The sequence below is a fragment of the Epinephelus moara genome, chromosome 8, assembly GCF_006386435.1.
Source record: "Epinephelus moara isolate mb chromosome 8, YSFRI_EMoa_1.0, whole genome shotgun sequence".
Taxonomy (NCBI): Eukaryota; Metazoa; Chordata; class Actinopteri; order Perciformes; family Serranidae; genus Epinephelus; species Epinephelus moara.
The window spans coordinates 14,391,439-14,418,921 of NC_065513.1; the positions used below are offsets into that span (position 1 = coordinate 14,391,439).

The 27,483-nt window shown below is 41.8% G+C and overlaps 3 protein-coding genes across 4 annotated transcripts in view; 2 read left to right on the forward strand and 1 right to left on the reverse strand.

Annotated features, from left to right (window-relative positions):
* ccdc157 (coiled-coil domain containing 157) overlaps positions 1-5,426 on the reverse strand; it is an 8,334-nt gene extending 2,908 nt beyond the window's left edge. Inside the window, exons 1-7 of the mRNA XM_050050070.1 lie at positions 5,179-5,426; positions 4,931-5,081; positions 4,140-4,830; positions 3,981-4,058; positions 3,725-3,894; positions 3,459-3,635; positions 3,192-3,360 (exon numbers count right to left, since the gene is read on the reverse strand). Of these exons, the coding sequence (XP_049906027.1) occupies positions 3,192-3,360; positions 3,459-3,635; positions 3,725-3,894; positions 3,981-4,058; positions 4,140-4,830; positions 4,931-5,081; positions 5,179-5,426 (1,684 nt within the window). The remainder of the gene's footprint in view (positions 1-3,191; positions 3,361-3,458; positions 3,636-3,724; positions 3,895-3,980; positions 4,059-4,139; positions 4,831-4,930; positions 5,082-5,178) is intronic.
* Positions 5,427-5,534: 108 nt separating this feature from the next.
* On the forward strand, positions 5,535-11,909 carry sf3a1 (splicing factor 3a, subunit 1). Of its 2 annotated transcripts, none has more exons than XM_050050068.1 (16): positions 5,535-5,606; positions 5,732-5,811; positions 6,620-6,729; positions 6,829-7,033; positions 7,132-7,389; positions 7,483-7,557; positions 7,649-7,799; positions 7,892-8,088; positions 8,341-8,458; positions 8,552-8,859; positions 8,962-9,204; positions 9,289-9,493; positions 10,653-10,807; positions 11,144-11,245; positions 11,336-11,407; positions 11,498-11,909. In XM_050050068.1, the coding sequence occupies exons 2-16, from the start codon at positions 5,764-5,766 to the stop codon at positions 11,597-11,599; spliced, it is 2,349 nt and encodes a 782-aa protein (XP_049906025.1). In that variant the 5' UTR covers positions 5,535-5,606; positions 5,732-5,763; the 3' UTR covers positions 11,600-11,909. The 2 variants fall into 2 exon arrangements, with proteins under 2 accessions (XP_049906025.1, XP_049906026.1); XM_050050069.1 differs by having other exon boundaries at positions 5,547-5,606; positions 5,732-5,806; positions 6,618-6,729.
* A 248-nt stretch (positions 11,910-12,157) lies between these two features.
* On the forward strand, positions 12,158-25,989 carry LOC126393749 (TBC1 domain family member 10A-like). Its single transcript, XM_050050071.1, has 9 exons — positions 12,158-12,860; positions 14,342-14,441; positions 15,631-15,738; positions 16,007-16,113; positions 16,231-16,345; positions 19,603-19,668; positions 20,193-20,382; positions 20,482-20,636; positions 21,696-25,989. The coding sequence occupies exons 1-9, from the start codon at positions 12,679-12,681 to the stop codon at positions 22,236-22,238; spliced, it is 1,566 nt and encodes a 521-aa protein (XP_049906028.1). The 5' UTR covers positions 12,158-12,678; the 3' UTR covers positions 22,239-25,989.
* Positions 25,990-27,483: the final 1,494 nt, after the last annotated feature.

The following is a 27,483-nucleotide window of genomic DNA, read 5'->3' on the forward strand; positions in this document are numbered from 1 at the left end:
AGACAGTTCTATCACTGATGGGCAAGTCCATGTGGATGGGTATAATTTTATAAGAAAGGATAGGAATCGGAATGGCGGAGGTGTGGCAATGTATATTCAAAATCATCTGCCTTTTAAAAAGAGAGATGATCTAACAATGAATCACCTTGAGGGTGTATGGGTACAGATACATCTACCTTATCAAAAACCTCTAATAATTGGATGTGCATATCGACCCCCTTGCTCAAATGTGAACTATTTAGATGACTTCTGTACTAGTCTAGATAATGCAACTAATGACAATAAGGAAGTGTTTTTTATGGGAGATCTGAATATAAATTGGTGTGATAACAAGAATAGCAACAAAACTAAATTATTGAGATTTACAGAGGGGTGCAATATGAAACAGATGGAATGCAACAAGATGTTCCATAAGGAATGGCATACGTACTGAGACATGCATTGATCTGATTTTTACTAGTGTACCACAACAGTGTTCAAGTGCGTGTGTGTTTCCTGTTAGCTGGTCAGACCACAATATTGTATCCATAACTAAAATATCCAAGATTCCAAGGAGACCACCTAGAATAATAGTAAGGATTAGTTTTAAAAGATTTAATTGTGAGGAATTTAAGAGGGATTTAGCTGCATGTCCCTGGGAATTAATATATTTAGAGGATCATTTAGATCATGCCTCTGAATGTTTTACTGAACTCTTAACTGAAGTGATGAACCGGCATGCTCCAGTTAGGAAACGGATTGTTAAGGCTTGTTCTGCTCTGTGGATAGATGATGAACTTAACAAAGCATTTATGGAAAGAAATAAGGCAAAAGCTACATTTTTAAAATCAAATTTATAATCTGACCAGCAGATCTATAGAAAATTACGCAACTATGCATTGAAATTAAATCGCAGTAAGAAGGCCTCTTTTTATAAAAAAAGCGTTCATGGGGTGTGGAAATGACTCTAAAAAAACATGGAATACAGTCAGAGGATTGTTGGGAACAAATGTTGCACAGTATCCATCATTTGTTGAGGAGAATGGAAGAGTGATCACAAAGCCTGTTGATATTGCCAATCATTATGCTGCTTATTTTGAAAACAAAATTAACAGATTGATGATTGATTCTTCCAGTTCTAAAGAAACTCTCAATGATCTGATTGATAACAATATCATGTTAAATAAAATGTGCTCATTTTCCATTTCCTCTGTAACAACTGAGGAGGTTATGAAATTGCTAGAGTCACTTCCTGATGGGAAAGCTGCAGGCTATGATTTAATGGACAACAGGTTATTGAGGTATGCTGCACCTCAGATTGCTGCCCCCTTGAGGTATTTGTATAATTGGTCAATTGACACTGGTCACTTCCCTAGAGTATGGAAGGAAACTAAGCTATGTCCAATTCCAAAGAATAGTAAAGAACCTCTCTCACCTGAGAACAGTCGGCCCATTAGTCTTTTACCTGCACTGAGTAAAATACTGGAAAGCATAATCAGTGCTCAGATTTGGTCATATATGGAAACTAATGATTTATTCTCTGCCAATCAACATGCATACCGTAAGGATCATTCCACGGCGACTGCTCTCATTGAGATGACTGATCAATGGCTAGAACAAATTGATTTGGGAAAATCTGTTGGTGTACTATTTTTGGATTTTAGTGCAGCATTTGATATGGTAGATCATAGTATATTATTGAAAAAGCTCCTTCATTATCGGTTCCAACAAACCGCTCTTGACTGGATTCATGCTTATTTATTTGAGAGAACACAATCGTTTTTTATAAATGGATCTTATTCTTTTCCTCTGAATATACAGTGTGGCATGCCTCAAGGCAGTTGTCTTGGGCCTCTCCTTTATCTGCTGTATACAAATGATATTTCATATGCTCTAGTCCGATCAAAAATGACAATTTTTGCGGATTATACTACTGTGTATGTACCGGGGTATTCATGTGTAGACATACAGACATCACTGCAGCAAGATCTAGAGACGATTAAGGATTGGGTTGATATGAACAAACTCGTACTGAATATAAAGAAAACAAAAGTAATGCTTATAGGTTCTGTGAGGAAGAAGCAAACACTGCCCTGTTTACAGCTCATGACAAATGGTACAATGATTGAACAAATAGATGAGACTAGACTGTTAGGTGATCAACTTGATAGTCATCTGTCTTGGACACCACATATATCTAATCTATGTAAGAAGCTGGTTCAGACTGCTGTTATGGTTGGTAGAATAGCCAAATATTTATCCACAAAAATATTAAGACAAGTGACCCACGTTTTAATTGCGAGTCAGGTGAATTATTGTGCTGCAGTTTGGGGTAATGCTGGAGTGGGAGAAATAAGTAGACTCTAAGCTGCACAAAATAAGGCTGCAAGAATTATTCTTAGATGTCCAAATGATACTCCTATTGAAGAGCGATACAAAATACTAGAGTGGTCGTATATCAGGGACATAATAGCTAGAAATGTTCTTCAATTATTTCATAACTTACATGTTAAAAAGAAGCCAAGACTGTTGATAAGCAGGTTCCAGCAGGTGAAAGACAGACATTTAGTCAGCACAAGAGCAGCTAGCACAAGTGATTATGTTTTACCTAGGACTAGGCTTGTAACTGGTAGAAGGATGTTTTGTTTTCGTGCTGTGAAGTTATGGAATGGTTTACCTAATCTCATTAGGAATTTACCAGAAAAATATTTTAAACAAAACATTAGGGGTATTTTTTAAGGAGTATTTGAAGTTTTATTGTAACTGTATGACTGTGATTGAGGGTATAGCTTGTATGTAATATTATCTGTATAGGCTTTGTTGTGTGTGTTTAATACCATCCATGTGTTGTATGTATGTTTTTTGGTTTGTGTCTGTTCTATATTGTATTGTGTTTCAGTTATACTGTATTGTGTTTATTTTGTAATGTTTTTATGCTATGGACTCTTGGAAGAATAGCCCAAATGGGCTAAAAGAGATCCAAATAAACAAACAAACAAAACAGCGCTAAAAAAGGAAGTAGCTGGGAAATGGCTGTATACAAAATTACTTTTCCAAGTACTGCATGTAGGTCTGTATGTGTGTATTCCACAGAGAGAGCTGGTGCTCCAGAGGAGTGTAAACACTGCTATGTACATACAATTAGGTAGTGTAATGTAGATGACTTGTGCAACACCATACTATTAAATAGACAAATATAAATAATAGCTTACTCTGTGGTTGTGTATGAGCAAGAGGGCTGAGCTCTGGGAAAGCCACCAACAGCCTCTCCCTCTCCTCTAAAGCTCGCACGTGTTCCTTCAGCTCAGCCACGCTGTTCTTCAGCTCGCCTACGTGCATCTCTAGTGTCTGCTTCTCCTTTTGGAGCTCCAAACACAGGTCCTGTTGGAGAGAAACATCACAGCATGTGTCCCTGGATTTCACAGTCTTTATTATGAAATGCTGGGTATTTGGCACTAAAGAACTCCAGAATAGGCTACCTGCTGTTGAGTGAGCTGCACCTGCATTTGTTCCTTCTCCTCTGATATCTGCTGCAGCTGACTGTGAAGGTCGATCTGTCTCTCCTCCCTCTCTCCCAACTGCCTCTGCAGCTCTTCACACTCTTCATCCAGAGTGTCAACTCTCTCTAACAAAGATTTTTGCTTTGCCTGCATTGACTGCGTGGACAAAAAAATTTAAAAATCTATTTGAATACTTTAATTCATGGGTTTTACATCATACTAGCAGTGTTTGTCCTCACTCTGACCTCTTGCTGACGACAGGCACTGTGGTATTTGGCGCTCTCTTTGTGGAGATGGAGTTGAGTTTCAGAGATCTGAATCTCCAAGTGCTGGATCCTTTGCTGTAGTTTACAACAGGTCTCTTGTTCTATGTGCAAGGTCCTCACTTTCTCTTGTAGCACATTCTTTTCACAGTCTACCACACAATAACAAAATCCGTCATACAGTGTATCAGGATATCTTATAAGAGTTTATTTTGATGCAAAATATGAATGTCCTTACCAAGTGCCTGTAATGCATCTTGCTGTGCTGCTACTTTCTCTTTCAGTCTGGAATTACTCTCCTCCAAGCACAACATCTCTGTTACAAAGATAATAAAAATATAGTAGTAAATGTAATTTCAGTGATTTCCCATCAAATTTATTTGTTAATTTTCTGCACCTCTCTTGAGTTGTTGTTGCTCCTCTTGTAGCCTTTGCTCTGTTTCTTTGACAGATCTCTGTGCTTTCTGCAGTGAGAACTCCAGCTGGACTGTGTTCGCTTGCTGTTTTTCCATTTCTTGCTTGAACTCTTTCTGTGTTCTTTCCAGCTGAGACTTGAATCTGCCCCGTTCTGCCTCTGCTGCCTCTAGTCTGTCTTTCAGAGGCTGCACGGTACCCCGCACATCCTGAAGATGTTTTGCCAGCCGGCGCATGTCTCTGACCTGCTCATTGGCCCACTGGGTCACGTCGCCTGCTGTCATGTGTCCCAGCTCCAGGGTCTCCTCCACAGCTACTAAGAGTGGCTGCAGAGATGAAGGCAGGCTCTCACTCTGGAGCAGTTCCACCAAAGCATGTCCTGTTTTTCTCACAGTGGACTGTGCTTGGTGACATGCATCGCAGGGAACAAGGGATGATTCAAAAGTCTGGCAGCCAACGTTGTGGCTGTCAATTTTAGGATTGCACAGGGCATTGTGGGTAGCACTGGAGGGTGCATGATTGTGTGGCAAAAACTTAAAGGAGCTTGTTGAAGACTGAGCAGATAAGCAATGTGTGCTTGTGCTATTCTGGGAGGACAATGATGACTCTGTCTCCGTTTCATCACAGTCAAATGTCTTTGCTTTTGTCTGTTTCTTGATGTCTTTGTAGGTCTCCTAACAGAAGACAGAAAGCATAAAATGTAATCAGATTTATCAGTTCTTTGTTAATGTGTTGTCATTCCTTTTACATTTTTTAATTAAGTGATGTGCCTACCTTGAGGTTGGCAAACTGAACTAAATTACTCCAGTAGTTTCTGACTACAAGACCAACTGACAGGCATCTTTTCTGCGGGGTTTGTTCTCTCCTGTGGCTGCACCTACTTTGCTCAACATAAGCATTGAAGCTTTGTAGAAGAAGCAGCAGTCTTGTGCATTGAGAGGAGAGAGAAAAGACAGGTCCTGTTTTAGTCTTTGAGAAACATGGTATTTGTTAATCTGATATAACATTAGGTCATGTATTACCTGTCAATCACCAACTCCAACAACACAATGTGGGAGTGCTGATTGAATGCATCCTCCCCATCCACAAAGTCATATTGCTCCAGTAAAGCTACCATGTCCAGATTACATGACAGCTTATCAGGGAACTTCCAGGAGGAAAAGGGGACCGGTCCGGTTCTTGAAAACACGTCCAGAATCGCACCTTGAAGGTCGACGAGGTCTTTCCGGAGACTATCGATACAGTCCTGACGACCCAACAACTGACTCATGTCTGACAAGTTAGCTTAGGCTAATTTTTCTGTGTGGCAAAGCAATAAAGGGGAGTGGGTGTAGCTTGTTGGCATCACATCACCTTGGCAACCTGCGAAAAGCACTGCAAGTTCCATAATGCTTTGCGGCTTGTATCCGGAAGTAGTACGTCTCCATTGGGTCAACGACAGCGCGACGCAGTAAGTGTTCAACTACAGTAAATTTACACTTTTAGTTGTACTACACAGTATTCAGTGCGTTGTATGTGATATAAGTGGTGTTTTTTAAAATACACAAACTCTTCTTGTTGGTTGGGTGTTCGCAGGTTACCTCCAGTTTGACAAAGAAGACACAGCCATGCCGCCTGGGCCTGTTCAAATTGTTCAGCCGGAGCCCAACAACAAGGTGACGATACCGCAGCTAATGTTAGCAATGTAGCTAACATACTGTTTCTGTGGGGGGAAGCTAACGAACAGTTAACTTATACTTTACATTCCTGTGAAATGTCTTGACGTATTTAGTGTAACGTACGTAGGTGGCGTCTGTTTTAGATAATCACCACAAAGTGCAAGTCTTGTTAGCTTGTTGTTAGCTTTCCCCGAAGTAACGAAAAACGCAGTTACATGTTTTGAGATAGCTACTGAGACTTTTGCCATCATTACAACTCAACGGAGGAGCAGAGCAACTTGGTTTGTTGGCTAAGGTTAAATGTATTGAAAATCCACATTTGGAAAAACGCAAAAGTGACGTTTATTTGCAGAAACAACGTTGTAGTTACACAAGATAATTCACAGGTGGAGCTGAAACATTAAGCAGTTATCATAACTTTTCTACCACAAATTGACAATAATCCTCTGTGGATTGTCCACAACCCGGATATTATTTTATAGAAAGGGGTATTCTGTTGGGTGTTAGGTTTATTCCAAATGTTTATGGTGCTTTGAATGCCACAAGTCAACTTACATTTCCTCTGTCGAACTGGGATGATAGCAAGAGCATTACCAAGATAGTTTAAAACCCTTTATATGAAACTAAATCCATATGCATGCGATATTGTAAGCGATTAAACAGAGGGATTATTTTTGTAAATTGGATGAAATGTTATTTTGAGTAATTTCAAGCTTATCTGTTTGTAGTGAGCGAGGAGTAATGCATGATTTGATATTTTTTATCTTGCACATTGCAGCCTAACAAATTAAATGTTTGCCAACAGAATGATGCACCATCAGAAGAAACCCCAGCCACTAAACCCATCGTTGGTATCATATATCCACCTCCTGAGGTCCGAAACATAGTTGACAAGACCGCCAGCTTTGTTGCCAGGTTGGTTAATCCACATGTCTCTTGTGAAATCTTTTATACAGCTGCAAACTTAACTGGATTTCATGCCTATGATTTAACTAATTTCTTGTCATTTCACAGGAATGGACCCGAGTTCGAAGCAAGAATCCGTCAGAATGAGATCAACAATCCAAAGTTTAATTTCCTCAACCCAAATGACCCCTACCATGCCTACTACCGTCACAAGGTCAATGAATTTAAGGAGGGCAAAGCGCAGGAACCATCTGCAGCCGTGCCTAAGGTTATGCAGCAGGCCATGCAGCAGTCGCAACAGCTTCCTCAAAAAGTAAGATATGGCATTTCAGTCTGCTGTTTTTTATTTTCATTTCTTATAACTGTTAGTATTCTTTTTTATGACAACTAATATTTTCTGTTTGTCAAAAGGTGCAGTCACAGGTGATCCAAGAGACCGTCATTCCCAAAGAACCACCTCCTGAGTACGAGTTCATTGCGGATCCTCCATCAATCTCAGCATTTGATCTGGATGTTGTGAAGCTCACTGCGCAATTTGTTGCTCGCAATGGTCGCCAGTTTCTTACACAGCTCATGCAGAAAGAACAGAGGAACTACCAGTTTGACTTTCTGCGGCCACAGCACAGCCTTTTCAACTACTTCACCAAACTGGTTGAGCAGTACACTAAGGTGAGCTGACAGATTGTGCCTCTCTGATATTATAATTATTCTGTTTGGGTGGCAATGCTTAACTGTACCTTGATCTTGTCTCACAACATATAGATTCTGATCCCTCCCAAAGGTCTTCTGACCAAACTGAAGAGAGAGGCAGAGAATCCAAGAGAGGTTATGGACCAGGTAATCCCCTTAAACTGTGACTGTTTCTCAGAGTAAGCATTTAATAGTGTGTTGCCCGTGTTAATCAGCTGTCTGTCTGCACAACCATCAGGTGAGGTACCGCGTTGAGTGGGCAAAGTTCCAGGAGCGTGAGAGAAAGAAGGAGGAGGAGGAAAGAGAGAAAGAACGGGTGGCATATGCCCAAATTGACTGGCATGACTTTGTAGTGGTTGAGACAGTGGATTTCCAGCCCAATGAACAAGGTAATATTACCACAAATATTATCATCTTTAAATGTGCAAAACCTTAAATATACCTTAAATAATGTATCTATTTTGCATCTCTATTTCCCCAGGCCACTTCCCCCCACCTACGACACCAGAGGAGCTTGGCGCTCGCATCTTAATCCAAGAGCGCTATGAGAAGTATGGAGAGAGTGAGGAGGTGGAGATGGAAGTTGAGAGTGAGGATGAAGATGATGAACGCGAGGTTAGGGGTGAAGGCCAGCCCTCACAGCCAGATCAAGACACGCAAGTGCAGGACATGGATGAGGTAAGAACAGATGAAGTAATTCATCAACTGCGACTTGTGAACTGTCCATCCTTGACCAAATGCAGACCATTTTATTGTTTTATTGAATTCATAGCGATATCGCTGGTTGCCTTCTTTTTTATGTCTTATTTTCCTTTTCCGTACAAGTAAATTGACAATCTGTGTTTGCTAATGTCTGCTTGAAAAGAAATAAAAAACAATAAGTGCTGGTAACACGATATCATTATTTGCCACCCCTTCTGTTTTCTTCAGGGATCTGATGATGACGATGAGGGCATGAAGGCTCCACTGCCACCAGACAACCCTATGCCACCCCCACTGCCTCCAACTCCAGACCAGGTTATTATTCGCAAAGACTACGATCCCAAAGGTAACACCCGCTTCCTTAGATGAGGGAATACCAAGTGTGTAACAAGCTATTAATCTGTGCAATGTGTGTCTCATACTTTTCTTTTCCTTTCAGCTTCCAAGCCTCAGCCGTCAGTTGCAGCTCCAGATGAGTACCTCATCTCACCAATCACTGGTGAGAAGATCCAAGCTAGTAAGATGCAAGAGCACATGCGCATTGGTCTGCTGGATCCACGCTGGCTGGAGCAAAGGGACCGCAGCATCAGAGAGAGGCAGACTGAGGATGAGGTCTATGCTCCTGGTCTGGATATTGAGAGCAGCTTGAAACAACTGGCTGAGAGGCGTACTGATATCTTTGGTGTGGAAGAGACAGCCATTGGTAAGAAGATTGGTGAAGAAGAAATCCAGAAGCCAGAGGAGAAGGTGAGTACAGATATGGGTTTATATTACACTGTGTGGTGTTAAAAGAAATCCTGAGTTTAATGAAGTTGTGTTGGTTCATTTTTGATCTTTTCATGTTAACAGGTTACTTGGGATGGCCACTCAGGAAGTATGGCCCGTACCCAGCAGGCAGCACAGGCCAACATCACCCTGCAAGAGCAGATCGAAGCCATTCACAAGGCCAAAGGACTGGTGGGAGAGGATGACACTAAGGAGAAAATTGGCCCAAGCAAGCCCAGTGAAATTCATCACCAGCCTCCCATGCCCACTCCAATCAGTTTGCCTAAACCAAGTCCCCCAATGACGGTGCCTCGCCCACCCCCCTCTGTGAGTTACTTTTAAAAACTTGTCATTGGTAAATTAATTAAATTAAATAATGAAACAGCCAACTTAAGTATTCTTTGTCAACAGGTGGCACCAGTACGCACCACTCTCCTGTCCGCTGTACCTGTAATTCCAAGACCACCTGTGGCTCCTGTTGTGCGCCTTGCACCAGGACAAGTCATAGCATCCATGCCTCCTATGATTCCTGCTCCCCGCATCAATGTAGTCCCCATGCCGCCATCAGCACCTCACATCATGGCCCCCAGACCACCTCCCATGGTTGTTCCAGCTGGTAAGATGAAGGTCTCCAAACACCTGACATTTGTGACGACCCTCCTCCCTTACTCTAGATGGCTCTCTTGCTGGTTCTCGTTTGTTGTGTTGTAGGAGCTAAGAGGAGGCTCATTTGTCACAGCCCAGGAGACAAATGAGCTTGCTGACAATAATGATAACTTATTAATAAAACATAAGTTAAATCAAACAGTACAGCATGTATCGTCAGTGATCAGTAATGTAGTGCATGTGTGGGTGCGTAGCAGTGTGCGTGGATGATAAAGAAGAAGAACCCAGAGCTGTCCTCCAGTGTTGCCAACTTAGCGACTTTGTCGCTATATTTAGCGACTTTTCAGACCCCTCTAGCGACTCTTTTTCAAAAAAGCGACTAGCGACAAATCTAGCGACTTTTTCTGATGTTATTGAAGACTTCTGGAGACTCTGTTGTGAGAGCACGTATCATTCTTATTCTTCTCAATGAGCAGCGCATGCTGCCGTGGGCTCCTCTCTCGCCCCAAAGCGCTCACAGACGGCCCAGTCCTCCCTCCCAGCAGCAGTCAGAGCAGGGGATGTTAACCCTCCCACGTCTAGACTGCAGCGAATCACTCATGCGTGGAACCGCTGCTGGCTGATCCCGACCTGGTCTATGGTTTACAGTCAGGGCGGGATATAAATGTAAAATTTTCTTTGTCTAATAGAAATCACTGAAAGGTTCATTTGTAGTTCTAAACATATTCAGGGTGTTTTTTTACTCAGTTTTTGTCTCTCCCACGACGTTATTCCTCTCTCCTACAGCAGCCATTACAATTACATGCATATGGACAATTATGCAAATTAGGCGATGATGTCATTTAGCTACTTCTAGCGACTTTTAGGACAGGCAATAGCTACTTTTCTTACTGAGGAGTTGGCAACAGTGCTGTCCTCAGGCTGAGAGAGTAAGACTGACGACTGAGAGAGGTATTTATACCCAGGTGTGGCTCAGCCAGCCATAGACCCTCCTCTCAGCTCCTGCAACACAACAAATGAGAACCAACAAGAGAGCCATTGAGAGTACGAGAGGAGGGTCGTCACACATTTCACTGACATTCAGAATAACTAAGCATTGTTTTGGAAGTAAACTGAAACCTCCTCACAGAAAGCTCATTTTAAATTAAAATAACTGCTTTTTCTTCCAGCATTCGTTCCTGCTCCTCCAGTACCTCAACCCCCGAGCTCTGCTCCTGCACCACCAGCCCACCCACCCCCACCCCATGAAGATGAGCCAGTCAGCAAGAAGATGAAGACAGAGGACAACCTTATTCCAGAGGAGGAGTTCCTTCGTAGGAATAAGGTTTGTTAGAGCAGTGAAATGTGACTGGTTTAATTTCAATAGTTGATGCAATCTGCGGTCGGAATGAAGACAACATCCAAAACGCAGCATTCAAACTTTTTTGACAGGTCTTCAAATATACAGTGTACAGACTAACAACCAGATCAAAGTTATGTGTTTAAGTGCGTTGGTTGAGACACTATATCCTTAGATTTCACTGATAAGCCAACCTCTTCAATAAACAAAGTAGGTTTAGTTGTAATAAATATGGTCAAACTACTGATTGAGCTTGCAACACCCAAGTTCATCCTAGTCTCTCGCTGTCTTATCTTGAGCCTAATTTTTTTTCCTCTCCAGGGTCCTGTGGCAGTCAAAGTACAAGTCCCCAACATGCAGGACAAGACCGAATGGAAGCTGAATGGCCAAGTGCTGAATTTCACTGTCCCACTCACAGATCAGGTATGCAGATGTTGGCTTATTGTTTCCCTGTTTTTATTGAGTGTAAACCTACTACATTCTCACAGATCTGCAAATGCAATATCCCCACAGGTGTCTGTTATTAAAGTCAAAATCCATGAAGCTACAGGCATGCCAGCAGGGAAACAGAAGTTACAGTATGAGGTAAACTTTTCCTTTGATCTCTTTTTAAACTTCTTTTAACCTTTTAACTGGACTGATTCAATAATGCGATTTTTTTTTTTTCCTTTTTAGGGCATTTTCATCAAGGATTCCAACTCCCTGGCTTATTACAACATGAGCAATGGTTCAATCATTCACTTGGCACTGAAGGAGAGAGGTGGAAGAAAGAAGTGAGCCATGCAGCAAGGAGGAGAATATTTTACTTGTGCATGTTTTGTCACATGTTTCCTACTCCTGTCATGTTACTTTAGTTTAATGATACTTTCAGAGTTATAAAGCGCTTTTCGTACAGTTCTGTGTGAAGAGTATGTTTCTTAAATGTTGACATAGAATGCTAAATGAATTATACTGCACCCTGACTGGAAGGCATGTCCTTACACTGTTGGTTCAACTATTGATTTGTTCATGATTGATATACAGTATTTGGTGACTTGTAACGACAAATAGAGCCGCATAATGCGAAATAAAATAAATTAAAAAATCAATCTGCTGTTTGTTGCTTCATGATGATGTGTAAGGTTAGCAGCTGATTTGTTAGTAACAATGCAGGTTACATGCTCTGATGCACAACCATGTGCACTAAAAGCACAGGATTAGTGGTGTAGACTAAATACCACAGTGATTAAATAGGTCTACAGTAGACCTTTGGATGACACACAGCACAGGAGAGACGTAGTGCATTTTTCGTGACAGGAGATGCACTTCCTGAGGCAGCCACTAGGGGTAACCGTGACATGAAGACTGTAAATCCAGCCCAGGACGGCAGACAGGGTCGAGTCCAGCACACTCGGGATGGCAGGACAGCGAGCCAAGATAACGTTTACCGAGAACATGACAAAGTAGACAGTTTACCAGCTTACATAGTTAATGGCTAACTATGAAATACAAGCTGACGTTATATAGCGTTAGTTTGTCGAAGATAGGGTCATTGTAGAAATAGTTTTGGGCTGTGTTTGCACTAGCAGTTGAGGCTAACTTTACGTTAGCAACCCACCATTAGCTGGCTAATGTTAAATCTGGATTCAAGTTGACCTAGCTAGCTAACGCGTAACCTAGTTAATGTGGCTTTGACAGTCGTAGCGTAACGTTAGATAATATTTACAGAGAGAGCAGTAGTTGGAAAGTTTAACTCGCGTCGAGAAATCATGGCGTCGATGCTGACAACATATGCAGAGGAGCAGTTTTGACTTTGGGCTGTCAACAAGCTCGCTGACGTTAGCTGCCCTGGCTAGCCAGCTAGCTCTCTCGCTACCATGGCCAAAATAGAGAACGGCCGTCAATCGGTGGACACAAGAAGTATCAGGACTATTAGCAGCAGTCACATTGACGATGAAAGCTCTTTGGGATCAGACTCGGAGATCAATGGATTCACCAGCGACAGACAAACCGATAAATATGGATTCATTGGTGGGGCACAGCAGCATACGGAGGAGTCGTAAGTTTGTCTCAACTCTGCACTGATTTATTGCCATTGACTTCATGTGTGTTGCCTTGTCTGTGTGCTCGCAGCTACCAAAAATATGGGCAGTATATTTTTTAATTTGCTTGCGTCAGAATTGAGAACAGGGTTAGATTGTAGCAGTTAATCTAGTTATGATTACATACCACATGTTGTGTTAGTGTTGTCTTGGTGCCTCTGCACAACACAGCTCCCAACCAGCTGCGTGGCACAGTGTGTTTTTAAACCCAGTGTTTGCCTCACCCAATATGCCAAATATAAAAGCCAGAGGCAAGCAGATTATGACTGATGGACTTCATGTTGCATGATTCTTCTTCTTTCAGCCATATAAACCATTTTCTCATAGAGATATACTGCCCTGTTCTTTTGTAGGAAAAGCTGTAAAAGCATTTCACACTGTCTTGTTGTTTTCATTTGAATCAATTTATTCATAGCCTTCTAGGCATTTTGCAGTGTTTTTTCTAAGAAGGCATTTCTTTCTTCCCGTTTTTTTCTTTTTTTTTGTTTTTTTTTTACTGGGGGCCCTAAGCCTACATTATAGCACTGAAATAGTGGAAGGAGTGAGTGAAAGTTGTGCCAAGCACTGGCTGGCTGGCTGGGAGCTTCCTGTTTTCTGGAGTTTTGGCAGACTTGGAGCCACAGCTCTGGTGCCCTGTTACTAGAGGGCCTCTTTTGGCTCACAGCTTTATAGGTGGTCACAAACCCTGGGTTTAACTTACACTGTTTGGCAGTGATTGAAAGTAACTCACCATTGCTTAGCTGGAGTATAACATATTGTCGATCCCCAACATATAGCCTACAACTTTTTAACTTTTTTAAAACTGAAAAAGGGCAGTGCCAAGTTTAAAAAAAGCAGTCTTTGAAGACGTTTTAACCCTACAATTACAGGCTTGTGCCGATGAGATAATTACATACCTTCGTAAAGCATCAGACCTCATTCATAATGTAGGTTAGACTCGCCTACGTTTTCTTTTTCGGCTGGAGAATATTATGTGCAGTCCCTAATTTTTCTTGCCTGTAAATGTTTTGAAGTTGAATTACATCATGAGACAGTCAAATCCCCACTGCAGATCTTTGAGCTTAAACAGGCTTTGCCATTAAATCAGCTAGATCTGTGTTTGTGTCTTTTATAGTCCCCTCAAAACAAGGTTGGTAGTTGTTATTTTTGACTCAGTGCACAGTTTACTGACTGCATATGAGCGATGGCCACCCACGCAGATCTGATGGCACAAGCAGAAGAAGAAGAACAGCCCCTCTGAGGATGTTTTCCCAACATACTGCTGCTAACATCTGCCTTTTCTTTAAGTTTATCCAATTAAGAGTTTTATTACAGACTTACCTAATTGGAAAATATGCACACCTTTTTCAGATACCATACATTCTCATTTGGTTAAATGTCGATTGAATGTGAAAAAATTGGAAATTTACTTATCATTTTTCCTCCGTTGTGTCTCCAGAGCTCAGGATTTGCCTCCCCAGGTGCTCAGGCAAAGGGAGGTGAAGTGGTTGGACATGCTCAGCCACTGGGACAAGTGGATGATCAAGAGATTCAATAAGGTCAGCACCAAATTCACTTCCACAAAATGTCAACCTGCTTGCTTGTATGTGTTGTACAGTGCAGGCCATGTGGATAGGCCAGATCTGAATTTGTTAATTATTTAAAGAAAAGTCACTATCTTAGCTTTACCGCGCACTGTCTCCAGGCAGCATTTTTTCAGACCTGAGTGGTTTGTATACATGATCAGACAAGGCAAATGACATTGCTCAAGTATTTGATTGCACAAAGACAACACGTTTGCGGAGACATTGTTTGCAGCTTCACTTGTCGAGCTGGTTCCTTATGAAACGCTGTCAGCAATTCAGCACAGAGCTGCTACTTCAACTCATTTCCATGAGTCAGCAGCAGGGCAGGATACGACCCATCCCTTTATCATCTCATGCACCATGTGACAAATTGACAGTCTCAGATTCAGGGTGGGGCTGTCGTGACTTCCTGTGAGACAACCATGTAATAAAGGTGCTGTGAGAATAAAGTATAGCTGTATTTAAATGCAAGACAGCTTTTCAGTGTGGAGAGCACCTTATGAGACGGAGAAGCAGTCTATTTGAGCTGCAAGTCTGTTAAATACCTGAGAAGGTCAGGGTTTCTGATCCCTTCTTTTGCTTCTTCGGTTCACAATAATGTTACAGGAGACTGTCCTTGGGGAAGTGTGCCAGTGTCATATAAAACAAACAAACCAAAGAATCCAGAAATGGTAGTTTCAGTGGTAGTTCAATCAATCTATTGTGTCATAAATGGCTTGTGCCTCCTTATGAAAGATTATAGCTGCACCACTACTTAGACATCCTGTTGGTGTTATGAAGAGGATGTACAGTTGTGCTCCACTGCACACAGTAACTACATACAGTTTGGGTACATTAAAGCAACTTGTGGTGTGTAGCATTGCACTGGAAAACTTATGAATATCAGACAAATACATGTCAAATACATTCAAGTTAACCTTGGTAATCATTTTCAATAGGCATTTTTCACAGCTGGTAGTGAGCTGTTGCTCTGGGGTTTGAACAGATAACTGCATTGCACACATGCTCAAGAAGAGGAACCAATACCAGCTGAAGGATTCAGTGCTTTTACCACAAACTGTACATACTGTTCCAGGCTTTCTTGCCTTTGGCAAGCCATTATCACACTAGCCCCTTTTGTTTCCTGCTGTCTTTGGTGATCCCTTGTTCCACTGTGGCTCAGGTAAGGCTGCGGTGCCAGAAAGGAATCCCTCCTGCTCTCCGAGGTCGTGCATGGCTCTACCTGTCAGGGGGGAAGGTGAAGAAAGAGCAGAACCAAGGGAAGTTTCAGGTCAGAGAGCTTTCAGTTTTACTTCCTCTTTAGGGGTTCTTTCATGCTGTATTTTTGGCTCACAACATTTATACATTTTATCAGAAATTGTTACTGAAACTCTGGCCATGCCACCAGTGTTTTTCGTTTGTTGAGCACCCTGATGTGCTCTACACAGGGCTGCAGCCAGTAAGTTCAAAATGTAAAAGTCTAAATGTGAAAGCACACTGCCCTTAGTGCTGTTAGTGTCATAAAGAGATCTGACAGTCTCCTCTGTGTGCTTTGTCAGGAGCTGGATAGCCAGCCTGGGGACCCCAAATGGGTCGATGTGATTGAGAAAGACCTCCATCGACAGTTTCCATTCCATGAGATGTTTGTGTCACGGGGAGGACACGGGTATGCTGTCCGACATGATGTCACATTACACACTGGGATTAATGTCATGGTCCTCCTGTTTGACAGTCTATTTGATTGTTTAACTGATGTGTGTGTTGGTGTTTTGATGCTCTTCAGGCAGCAGGACCTGTTCCGTGTTCTTAAGGCTTACACTCTGTACAGACCAGAGGAGGGATACTGCCAGGCTCAGGCTCCCATTGCTGCTGTGTTGCTTATGCACATGCCTGCTGAGGTACGTCTCTCCACCACAAACACCATAAAACTGCCGTGCCCGGCAAGTGTACCATCACCATATGTTGGTAGGCTTTGAAATAGTGTGTTGGCTGTGGAATTATTGGTTGTCTGGGCCAGTGCTGAAAGATACAGTTCTGAAGGCTTGTTAATGTTTTAGCCTGTAAAAGTGAAATCCACCCGTAAATAGGAATCGCACATGCCTTTTCTATCACATTTTACAGCTCTGTTTTAATTTCTGACCTTGAACAAGTCTATTTTTAAGCTGAACAGCACAGAGACAGACTGTGCAGATGATGTCATCTGGAGATAAGTCCCGGAGCTGCTCCAGAGACTGAATAATATTTTAACTCTAAGCATTACAACTTCAGTCATGGTGACTCTTTTGGGGTGGAGATGTAGATTTTCTAGCAGAGTTGCAAAACTCGTACAAAAGTCTCTAACAAAATTCTACAAACCCTGCTCATTTCTGTTTAGTATTTGTAGCTTAGTTGTTAAGCTTTGTAAATGCTGTCTACTGGTCTCTGCCACTTTGTTGCCTAGAGAGGCAAGTTTATTGATCATAAAAAAATTTTTTGATATGTCAAGAGGAAAGTTCTCTGAAACATTGTTAATTATACACATTCCATGATTAAAGAATACAAGTTGTAACTAGTTAAAGGAGCTGTATGCAACATTCAGAGCATGTCTGTAACCCTTTTTACACAGAGGTCGCACTATAGGGCCGCTACTAGTCTCTTCTTTATGCCACCTTCACATTTTTACATAGAACCAAATAACAGCAGCATCATGCCGCCCCAGTGTGTGTTTTCCCAATTTGCAGATATTTTCACCCGCTTTTCTTTTTCATTGAGTTAGCTGCTAACTGCTGCTAGCTGCTTTTTAAATCTCCTGGTGGTGGGTTGTACCCATAACATGTTTTTGAAACAATGAGAAGGTGGCCGCTACGCTTCCATGACACGCTGTCCTGAAATCAGTGTTAACAGCCGTATTAGGGCAATGCAGAGTGGCGGGGATTAGCTAGGCCGTGGGATACACATGCACTAACATGCTAACAAGCATGGACTACAACGCACAGAGAGCACTGACTTCATTCTTTGTTCAGGAGACTATTATCCCACTATATCTCTACACAGCAAATTGTTGTTTGCTGATACATTAATCTAAATAATCTAATCTAAATGTTGCATACAGCTCCTTTAAAGAGATACTTTGCCGATTTTCAACCAGGTCTGTGTCAGTGCAGTGTGGGCAGTGTGTGCATATGAACTGTATTTGACCCCAGTCCCAGCAGCTGCAGAAACTCCCTGCTTGTGCTGTGAGCAAGAGTCTACTGGATGACACAAAATGACGCATTTTGTGTCATTCCTGATATGTTTAATGTTATTTGGCAGCAGGGCAGGGAGCTTCGGGAACTGGTAGCACAGGGGGTTCCTTCACACTATTCATCTGCACACACTGCCCACACCAAAGTGACACACACCTGGTTGAAAATCAGCAAACAGTGCCCTTCAATTACAGGGCTCAACAATAAGGATTGCCCGATTGCCCGGGGCAAGTAAAACTCACGGTCGGGCATGTAAACTAACAACTCACTTGCCCGATCGGGCAAGTTGCTAAAATAGTAAAAGTTAATAACTAATTGATAAATTAAATGTATTTTAAAACGTGCTCTTCTGCTCTGATGCAGCGGTCTCTCTGCCTGAAGTCACAGGCACAGCTGTGTAACAATGTCCTGCCCACAGCCCCCATTGATATTATTTTGCACAACAGACGCTTCATATAATAACATAACAATATACTATTTATGGTGTTATGCCATCGTGTCATTTCTGTCTCTACATGGTCACGCGTTAACAATTCTCCTCTGCTCTCTGTATCGCGCACGGCGGAGTTCCGCCACACACACAGGTGATCACGCTAGAGCGGCTCGGGCCGCATTTTCCTGACCCTGAGCCCGGTGCAGTTTGTCAGCTGACAAAGTTATTGAAATGGACAGTGTGTAAATAACCACCAACAGACTGCTGTTACGCACAGACAAACACGCTGCTCGCACAGCAGCTCAGCACGGCGCTCGTGCTGAGCTTGTGTTGCATTCAGGTGTTGTCACGTAAATAACAACTTCCAACACTTAAATAGGTCATAGCACAAAACAGTAGCATGTCAAGTGACTTTTTACTTTATTATATTCAATAAAATTGTATGTTCCTAAATGTTGAGACACCTCATATGTAAGCTAGACAGACATTTCACCTGCTCATACTGTGCACACATGTACTGTATGGTACTTAGTCCTAAAGAGCCCTTCTGGTGCCAGTAGATACATAGAAACATCCCAGCAGGCTGTGCTTTGCAAGCATACAAAAAAGTTTCACGCATGTGAAAATTATTTTTCATGCGTGTGCTTCACCTCCGCTGCTACAACTCCATCCTAGGGGAAACACTGCTGTGTGCGTTTTGTGCAACAGGTGGATGTGGTAGTCTACTGGTAGAGTAGAGAGAGAGCTAAGTAGCGTTGAAGTAGAGTAGAGCAGGGCAGAGAGATGGAAGCAAAATATATTAAACCCGGTGTTAATACAGCAGAACTGGAGAGAGGGGTGAAAAATAAATAGAGGTGGGCATGGCTCAAGTAGGGCGCAAAATTATAGACGGAGAACGATTGACAAATTTTTCACTTTAAGCCCTGACACTGTCATTTTTGTGTAGGAATTAAGCTACAATACATGACATATGTTGTTTTAATTAATAAATACAGTGTGAATAAAGATTACATAACATAAAAATAACTGCAGTCTTTGTTATTTGATAGCCGCTTAAATTAAACAATTTTTATAGGGCAAGTAAAAACTGACTTCGGGCAAGTAGATCTCTGACCAACTTGCCCGACCGGGCAAGTGCAAAAAAACCTTAGCGTTGAACCCTGAATTAACCAACCGACATGATGAACATTAAAAAAATGTATAGGATTCGGATGCTGCTGACGTGCTTGCATCCTAATAATACACATAATGTAATGATTTAGTTTCTCATATTAATTTTACAGTTCTTGTCTCTGAGGTGTGAACATTATTTTCTCTTACACCTGTATGTTATGCAACACACCCGGTGTTTTTTACAGCAGAATAAAACAAGTGGCTAGATTTTAGCTTTTATTATCAAAGTCAAGTCCAGTTCCAGTATTACCTGCCTCCCATGTGAACACGAGGAAATGAACGGTTCCACTTAGTTTCCTGACATCATCTGTATGTGTTTCCACAGGATGCCTTCTGGGGGCTGGTCCAAATCTGTGAGAAGTACCTTCCTGGCTACTACAGTCCTGGCTTGGTGAGACTGACACACATACAAGCATGCGTGATGACATCACATTTCACTCTATTCATTTCAGGTGTTGGACGGAGGAAGGAATATTACTTCATCTGACTTAACTGTTACAACAACTATAATCCAGATGAACTACCTGGGCTGTGGCTGTGATTACAGTAAAACTGAATGCATTTTTGTTGCTGCAGAATGTGCAGTGTGCATGTTATAACTTAGTGATGAAATCAATGGGGCGTTGTCAGTCTTGTCAGACCATAATTTATCATTGGATTACTTACTTGCTTACACATTTTGCCTGATGATTACTGTTCAACGTTGTTTTGTTATTCTCTGACTGACTTTAAATAGAGACAAGACTCACTAATGAAATGTTTCCTTAGAAAAACAAACAACAGCACGATGCATTCGGCCAGGTTTATTTTTAATGGATGAACATCCACGTGTGCATCAGGTTTCAGCCCCAACAATACAGAGTACAATGGCTTTTGTTTTCTCCGTTAACGCTTCCCTACCTGTGTCTCCTTCAGGAAGCTATACAGTTAGACGGAGAGATCCTGTTCGCTCTGCTGCGACGTGTCTCTCCGCTAGCCTTCCGCCATCTGGAGAAACACAAGATCGACCCCATCCTCTACATGACTGAATGGTTTATGTGTGCCTTCTCCAGGACACTGCCCTGGGCCTCTGTGCTGCGTGTCTGGGACATGTTCCTCTGTGACGGTAACAATGGCTTTATAGCACTGTATTTGCAGTAGTGCCAGATGTTGTAGAACTTCTTCACACTGGTGCTCAATCATGTGGCTCTTCTCTTCTTCCCAGGAGTGAAAATAATCTTTCGTGTGGGTTTAGTGCTGCTGAAGTGTATGCTGGGGACCCGGGAGAAGCTGAAGGCTTGCCAGGGACAGTATGAAACCATGGAGCTTCTCAGGGCCATCGAGGCTCGATACATGCAGGAGGGCTTCCTTGTCCGAGAGGTAACAGCAGAGGAGTAGCAAAATGGTGTAACGACACGGGAGACTCTTAAACCAGAATGCATGTTCCATATCACTTGTTGGCAGGTGTTCACCTTGCTTAATTGTCCATGTATGTGCCAGCTGCAGAAGGAGTTAGTTGAATATATCCAACAAGGGCTGAGCCATATAGAAGAACACACATAATACTTCACATATTTTCCTGTTTCATCTTCATTATATTTTTCCTTTTGCGTATCTACTCTGGAATGCCAGGTTTTGCATCAACACACATTATAGTATATTGTAATTTTAGTATGGTTGTTTTTTTTTCAGCTGTTGGGTAGCTGTTTACATGTATAAACAACCTAAATCTACCTTAAGAAGACACTATGGGTCTTACAGTTCGTTTTGTTTTGGATAAGTTAGAAAATGTGGCAGAACACAAAATAAAACCAGATGCCAGAGACAATGACATGTATGAGATATATTTGAATGGAATGCAGTAGTTAGAAAAAGTACATTGAGAAAAAGCAAAGGCATCTCTTATTTTTATATCATAGAATGTTTCTCCATAATAGCATTACATATGGCAGGTTGAGATGTAACAAAGCACATACTGAGGTTTGTGTAGGACGTGAACAGACAGAAAGTCCTTTTACGCTGGTATAATCCTTAAGCGATGTAGTGGAGTGTTGTGTCACTCGTGAACAGTGGGTGTTTAGAAATGCAGCCAAGGAAACGGCAGAGACTCTGTGAGCGTGAATTGAAGTGATACAGAGACAAATTGACCAGAGTGCTGGCTGGTCAGTGTCTGGTTCCTGTGCCAAGCTTTGTGTGAGTCTCTGTCCAGGCTAACAATACCGCCTCTTATATGAAGCGTTGTCTCGACTGTGGGTGACCATGCATCCACAGCAGCCCTGAGGCCCTTTGGCATTTACTGACAAAGTTCACATTTTTAACACAATGGAAGAACATGGAAGGAACTTGTTGTATGTTCCAGCAAGGGCTTGTCTTTTTCTATACATTTCCTTTGAATCTGAATATGCCTGTGACCTGGTGACATGTCTCTTCCTGTTGCAGATTCTAGAGGTGCCAGTGACGGCACGAGATGTGGAAAGGGAGCATCACACCCAGCTGAAGCGCTGGAAGAAGAACCGCGGAGAGCTGAACTTCAAATCCCCCCCGAGGATGCACGGCGCTCGGATCATCATGTTGGCCGAGCCGCCAAGGCGCCAGGACCTGCAGCAGAACCCCACCATCGTACTCGAGGTGCCTCAGCCCACGCCGCAGCTGAAGAAGGGCAAGGAGGAAAAGAAAAGCAAGAAGAAGAAGAGCATGAAGAAATCCCAGCAGGTTGTGGAGATCCTTAATCCTTACTCTCTTCCCACTGACGTTCCACCGCCACCTTCAGAGCCACCAGCTCCACCTCCGGTCATCAGTGAGACGCCACAAACAGTGCCACAAACTGTGCCACAAACTGTGCCACAAACCGTGCCACAAACTGAAACAGACCCACTTCACCAGCAGCAAGCACCTCCTACAGACCTTCCCCCTGCCAAAGAATCTCCTCTTCAGCGATCCACACAAAGCCTTAGCAGCACAGAGCAGGATACATACCTGTAGCTCTACAGCAGTCAGTATGTGTGAGTGTGTGTGTGTGGACAAAGCACCAGCACCCTTCAACAAACCACCAGCCAGCCTTGCCAAGGTCTATTATTCTAATGTTGGACTGTTTTTGTATTCATTTATTCATTGTAGACACCATTTTGCCTATGATATTATTGATACACACTAAAGCATCTTTGTTACGTGTAAAACTACGTTGATGCAGATGCCATTTTTCCATGTGAAGCTTATGTTACCTCCTGTTGATGCTTGATGCTCTCATTGAGACCTTAAAGGTGCAGTCAGTCTAATCCAGTACACTTTGTGTCAAATCCAGCAAATATCTCTCCATGGTCTGCTAGCTGTCTGTTCTGTGTTTGCACTGGGGGAACAAATCTAGTGTGCATACGCAGCCCTGACTCTGTAAGTGGTAAACAAAGCAAGCCACAACACTATTTTAGTCAATCGGCGATAGGTGCGTTTGTGCTTGTGCACAGGACAGGAGAAAGGCCATGGATGTGAAAGGAGATACATGCTAATATGCTGAACTCCATAGCTCGAATATTCTCCAGAATTGCTGACTCCACCTTCAAGTCTTACGCTTCATTTATTCTTTTACGTCTGCGCCTATGCGAGCTGGTGCTGGCACCCTATGTGCACCCCCAGGCACACATAGTATCGCAGCAGATTGCTTGCAGTTTCACACAGGAGTGTTGGGACCAGAAGTGCGTGGAAACCCCACCTCCTTGTTCTGATGTCCCTCTGTAATGTCTGTGATGCATTTTTCAGGAGGTATGCAGCGCTTCTCTGCAGCTCCCTGCGAGCCCCGCAAACCGTCTCTGTGGGAGCTCTGCGCAGGCTTTTCCACAGAAGTATGTATTAGGCATTAGTATTCTGTTTTCAAGGGAGACATGTTACTGTTATTGGGAGCAAAGTCATTTCCTCAGTGCAGTGTGGTTTCAAGGTTTAAATGGGACTTAAGGAACAATGAGGTGCCACAGCTTATGCAGTTTTTCTATACAGTGAGTTCATTAGTAATACTGTGCTGCAGTGGATATAAACTCCTGATACAACATCCACGCTTTCGGAGGTCTTAAGCCATTATATTTCATTAGGGTTTTTGTCCACAAGAGGGCAGCATGGCAGAGGTTTCAGCTGTTACATTCCCTGTTAGTACAGCTGATCACAGCAGGGATGGGATTCACTAACTTTGGGAGGTATTATTCTGAGATTGAGCTTCTGTTTTGTTTTGTTTTTCCAGTTAGGAAACTTGTGCATTTCATGTGTTATATTTTCATTCTTTGAATTGCAAATCATCTTGCTGAATCCACGAGTGAGTCACACCACACTGTGTTCATTCCAGTCTTCTCCTACAAGCGCTATTTATTGAAAGAACAGTTGAAACATGAAATTTGTTGTTTGTGCATGCCCTGCTTGTACACAAATGGTCACTTTTTTTGCAGAGCCTGTTGAATTGATGTGGTTTATACTCCGATAATCACTGTGCCAGGCACCTCCAGCCACTTTAGAGCAGCAGTAATTCACGTTACTTTGGCAGCAGAGAGGAGAACGCTGGACATTCCTCACTGTATGACACATTCCTGCCTTGTTAAAAGCTAATCAGTCTGAGAGATGTCTCTTGCCAAATGCAAATCTGTATAAGGAATGTGTTTGTGCATGTGTTTCCTGTGATCTTGGACAGTGAGTGCTTGCAAATCACCTAATGGTGCTGACCTTCCTTTTGGTGTTACTTAAATATCCAGTTGGTGCCAAGAAGATCTTGTGGTGTGTTGGTTCAGTTTTGTTTTTAATATTTTTGCTAGAATTTCCAAAGCAGATCAAGACTGTGTTGTTTTGAGATGACCTACGACTGCTACCGGTGACCGGGCTTATTCTCTTAGTACAGTCAAGGAATCAAGTGATTTCAAGGTTTTTTCAGAGGGTTATTCGTAGCATTTCTCCCTGGTTTATTTCTTTGGGAAATATGGAAACATGCAGGGGTTATGTGGCCTTCTTTTCTTTCAGAACATATTGGACAATCTTTTTTTTGTGACAGTCCAAGTCTGTTTTCTAACTTTCGTAACAATGATAAAAGGTAAAGGGAGTTTTGACAAGCATAAGCACACATGTGTAAGATGTTTGTGTATATAATTATATTAAAAAAAAAGTCTGCTAAAAATGCATGTTGGGTCAGTTATAAAAAGCAACGGGGTTTAAAAGGATAACACGATTTCAAGCAGCCACGTGCCTGTATGCAATAGTTTTTTAGTTGCTTATTATACACACCTCACTTTTCGCAGATATTTTAATTTAATGCTCATTGTGTAGATACGACATGTAAAATAACAATTTGTTTTGTAATGAAATCTATTTTTCAATGTATAATGCTATATTTTATTGAGCAGTCAGAAACTGCAGAGGGGACATCTCTAAATCAACTCAAGTGTAGGACAATTTATTTTAGATCAACATTTGTAACACTAGAAAAATCTGAAATTTGGGAGTAACTTTTGCAAGTGAAAATGTTTGTCTTACTCTGAAGACGGATTGGTATTATTTTACCATCACATTAGCATAATAAAAGAGATGTTTGACAACCATGGGGCAGTATGCATCATCATGAGTTTAAATTTTACAAATAAATTTTTGTGTAAAGCCAATTTAAAACCTCCTCTGTGTCATGTTTTATTGACTACCATAATGCAGGTAAATGTCATGTTTTCACCACCAGGTGGAGCTCCAGAGTCATTGCTCTGAAATGAAGCAGTGGTTTACTGGCATTGTGTTGTGGCACCCTGGGGTGGGGCCAAAAGTTCCCCAGGATGTGTTCATTTATATTTTTTACTGTAGGTTTTTCATGTTTCACCATATGAAAAATTAAAAAGACACGTGCATGGCATTTTTGCATTACTATGTCAGACACATCAAAATGGAGGACATAGGCAATCTTACATTTGAACAACACTGTTTGAGATGCAGTAGGTTAAGATTGGTGACAGAACTTTGAATAATATTTTTGTTGTTCAAGTTCTATTTGCCTGCGCAGCAACATAACTTAAAAACAGTCGGTTTCTTAATTTCTTATGTTTTATAACTTTTATATTAGTGGGGCGGCATAGCTCAATATTTTTCTAGAATCCTTCAATTTTGTGATAAAAGCACCAAATTTGGCAGATGCGTTGACATATTTAGAACAAATCTGGACATTGCGGCATCAGAAACTCACCCCCTGGTGGCCAGAGCAGGCAATTGAATCCTACCTGCCCTTGGACCCGTCCCGTTAATTGGTGGAGCCAATAGTGGTTAATTTTAGTGGATTATTTTTATACAAATACCCAGCATTGATACCTCTGTGCAGTTTCTTCACTTACACTGCTCTGTGCTCTCTAGTGTTCAGATATCCTGAATTAATTGAACTAAATCTATTTTCAAAATGCACATGAGAAAAAGTTTAAAATCTACAGAGGATAATATGCATTCAATGTGAAGATTGAAAGAAAAGGAGTATTAAATAATCCACTACCAATTTCATGGCCTCCTGATTATAGTGACAGTGACACTGTGATCTATGAATGTTTTTTTCCCCTTTTTTTCTTCTTTTCTCGTAATAGTCAAGGCCTCGTTGTAAAAACAGCTCTATTATTAAGGTTCCACATTGTTGCAGATGGCTGCACTAGTTTGATATCATATGTTCAAACTGTTACTGTGTAATTGTTAAGTATGTTTACTGAACATTGTTAAATGGCCTTATAAATAACTATAAATCTCACCATTGTGTTGGATGTCTTTAATTTACTATTGTCCTACATTAGAATGAAACATATTTTTCCATTTAACTGGTCTCTAAATTATACTTGTGGTGCTGAAAACATGGTAACAGCAGCTTGGGGGGGTGCCCAAAGTGTTCTATTCCAGTATATTAAGCTATAAATGTACCACATTTGGCACTTTTATCGCAAAAATGAACAATTTTTTTAGCTATGCCACCCATTTTATTAGTTTGTTAGCAGAATTATACAAAAACTGCCTGACCAATTTTCACAAAATTCGGTGGAGGGATGTAACACATGCCAACTTAGAATACATTCAATTTTGGTGTTGATCCAACTCAGGGGGCGTGTCCATGGGCCACCCACACGTGGCCGCCCATTCACTTCCATTCATTTTTTGGATGAGGATTACGCGAAACTGTCCAACCAATTTTCACAAAACTTCAAATGGGAGTGAATCTGGGGTTGAATTTTATTTTTGCTGCCACGAGTAGTTACAAACAGTAACTAACAATCCTGCATAGTATAGCCTACCTTTCAGATAATTCTTACAACAACACACAGTGTTACACACATGCATATTGTGAGTGTGGGCAAGGGGGATGCCATAGTTCAAATAAAAAGTTTGACATTTTGGGACATGTGCTTATTTGTCTTGTGGGAGTCAGATGAGAGGTATTGACTGTTCACCACTGTTCTGTTTATACAGTGAATATAAGCTGCATCCAGGAGCTGGTTAGCTTAGCTTAGTACAAAGAGCTGTGGGGAGAAGTTTGTCTCTCAGGCTTTCTGCCAGAAAAGGAATTTTTGGTGAAGGTTAGGAAGAAGAAAAATCATGATTTAGGTTCAAATGAATAGATTACTGCTGCAGGCAGATTTCTGGCATGTGCGCACAAAGACAGGAAACACCAGTCTAATTATCAACAAGTTATACAAGCTGTAACAAGTTAACAGGTTATATCTCAGCTGTTTAATGTATTAAAAACCCATTATATTGGGGCGCCGGTGGCTTAGTGGTAGAGCAGGCGCCCCATGTACAAGGCTGTTGCCGCAGCGGCCCAGGTTCAACTCCAGCCTGTGGCCCCTTGCTGCATGTCACTCTCTCTCTCTCTCTCTCTCCCCCTTCCACACTTGTCTGTCCTATACATTAAAGGCTAAAAAGCCCCAAAAATATCTTAAAAAAAGGCTAGCTATTTCCACTGTTTCCAGTCTTTATGTTTAGCAAAGCTAACCAGCTGCTAGCTCCGTGCAGCTACACATTTAGCATACAGCTATTTTTAGTGACATCTATTTTTTCCCCATAACTCTTGACAAAAAAAAGCGAATAAGGATATTTCGCAAAGATGTGGAACTTTTCCTTTAAAACATTTGGAAACCACTGAAGGTGTGGTACCGCAAGGTACTAAAATAGGAACTTGGGTTTTTTTAGCTTCCTAAATAATGATGATTAAATCAGTTTCATTATCACTGTTAGTATAATGACTCTGCAGTGA

What these genes read in the sequence shown, in the direction of transcription:
- sf3a1 (XM_050050068.1), top strand. Translation starts at nt 5,764, where the DNA reads ATGCCGCCTGGGCCTGTTCAAATTGTTCAGCCGGAGCCCAACAACAAG. An exon ending in TGGTTGAGCAGTACACTAAG is followed by an intron (nt 7,390 to 7,482) that starts GTGAGCTGACAG and finishes CACAACATATAG; the next exon opens with ATTCTGATCCCTCCCAAAGG. An exon ending in TCCCATGGTTGTTCCAGCTG is followed by an intron (nt 9,494 to 10,652) that starts GTAAGATGAAGG and finishes TTTTTCTTCCAG; the next exon opens with CATTCGTTCCTGCTCCTCCA.
- LOC126393749 (XM_050050071.1), top strand. Translation starts at nt 12,679, where the DNA reads ATGGCCAAAATAGAGAACGGCCGTCAATCGGTGGACACAAGAAGTATC. An exon ending in GCTACTACAGTCCTGGCTTG is followed by an intron (nt 19,669 to 20,192) that starts GTGAGACTGACA and finishes TGTCTCCTTCAG; the next exon opens with GAAGCTATACAGTTAGACGG. An exon ending in GGACATGTTCCTCTGTGACG is followed by an intron (nt 20,383 to 20,481) that starts GTAACAATGGCT and finishes TCTTCTTCCCAG; the next exon opens with GAGTGAAAATAATCTTTCGT.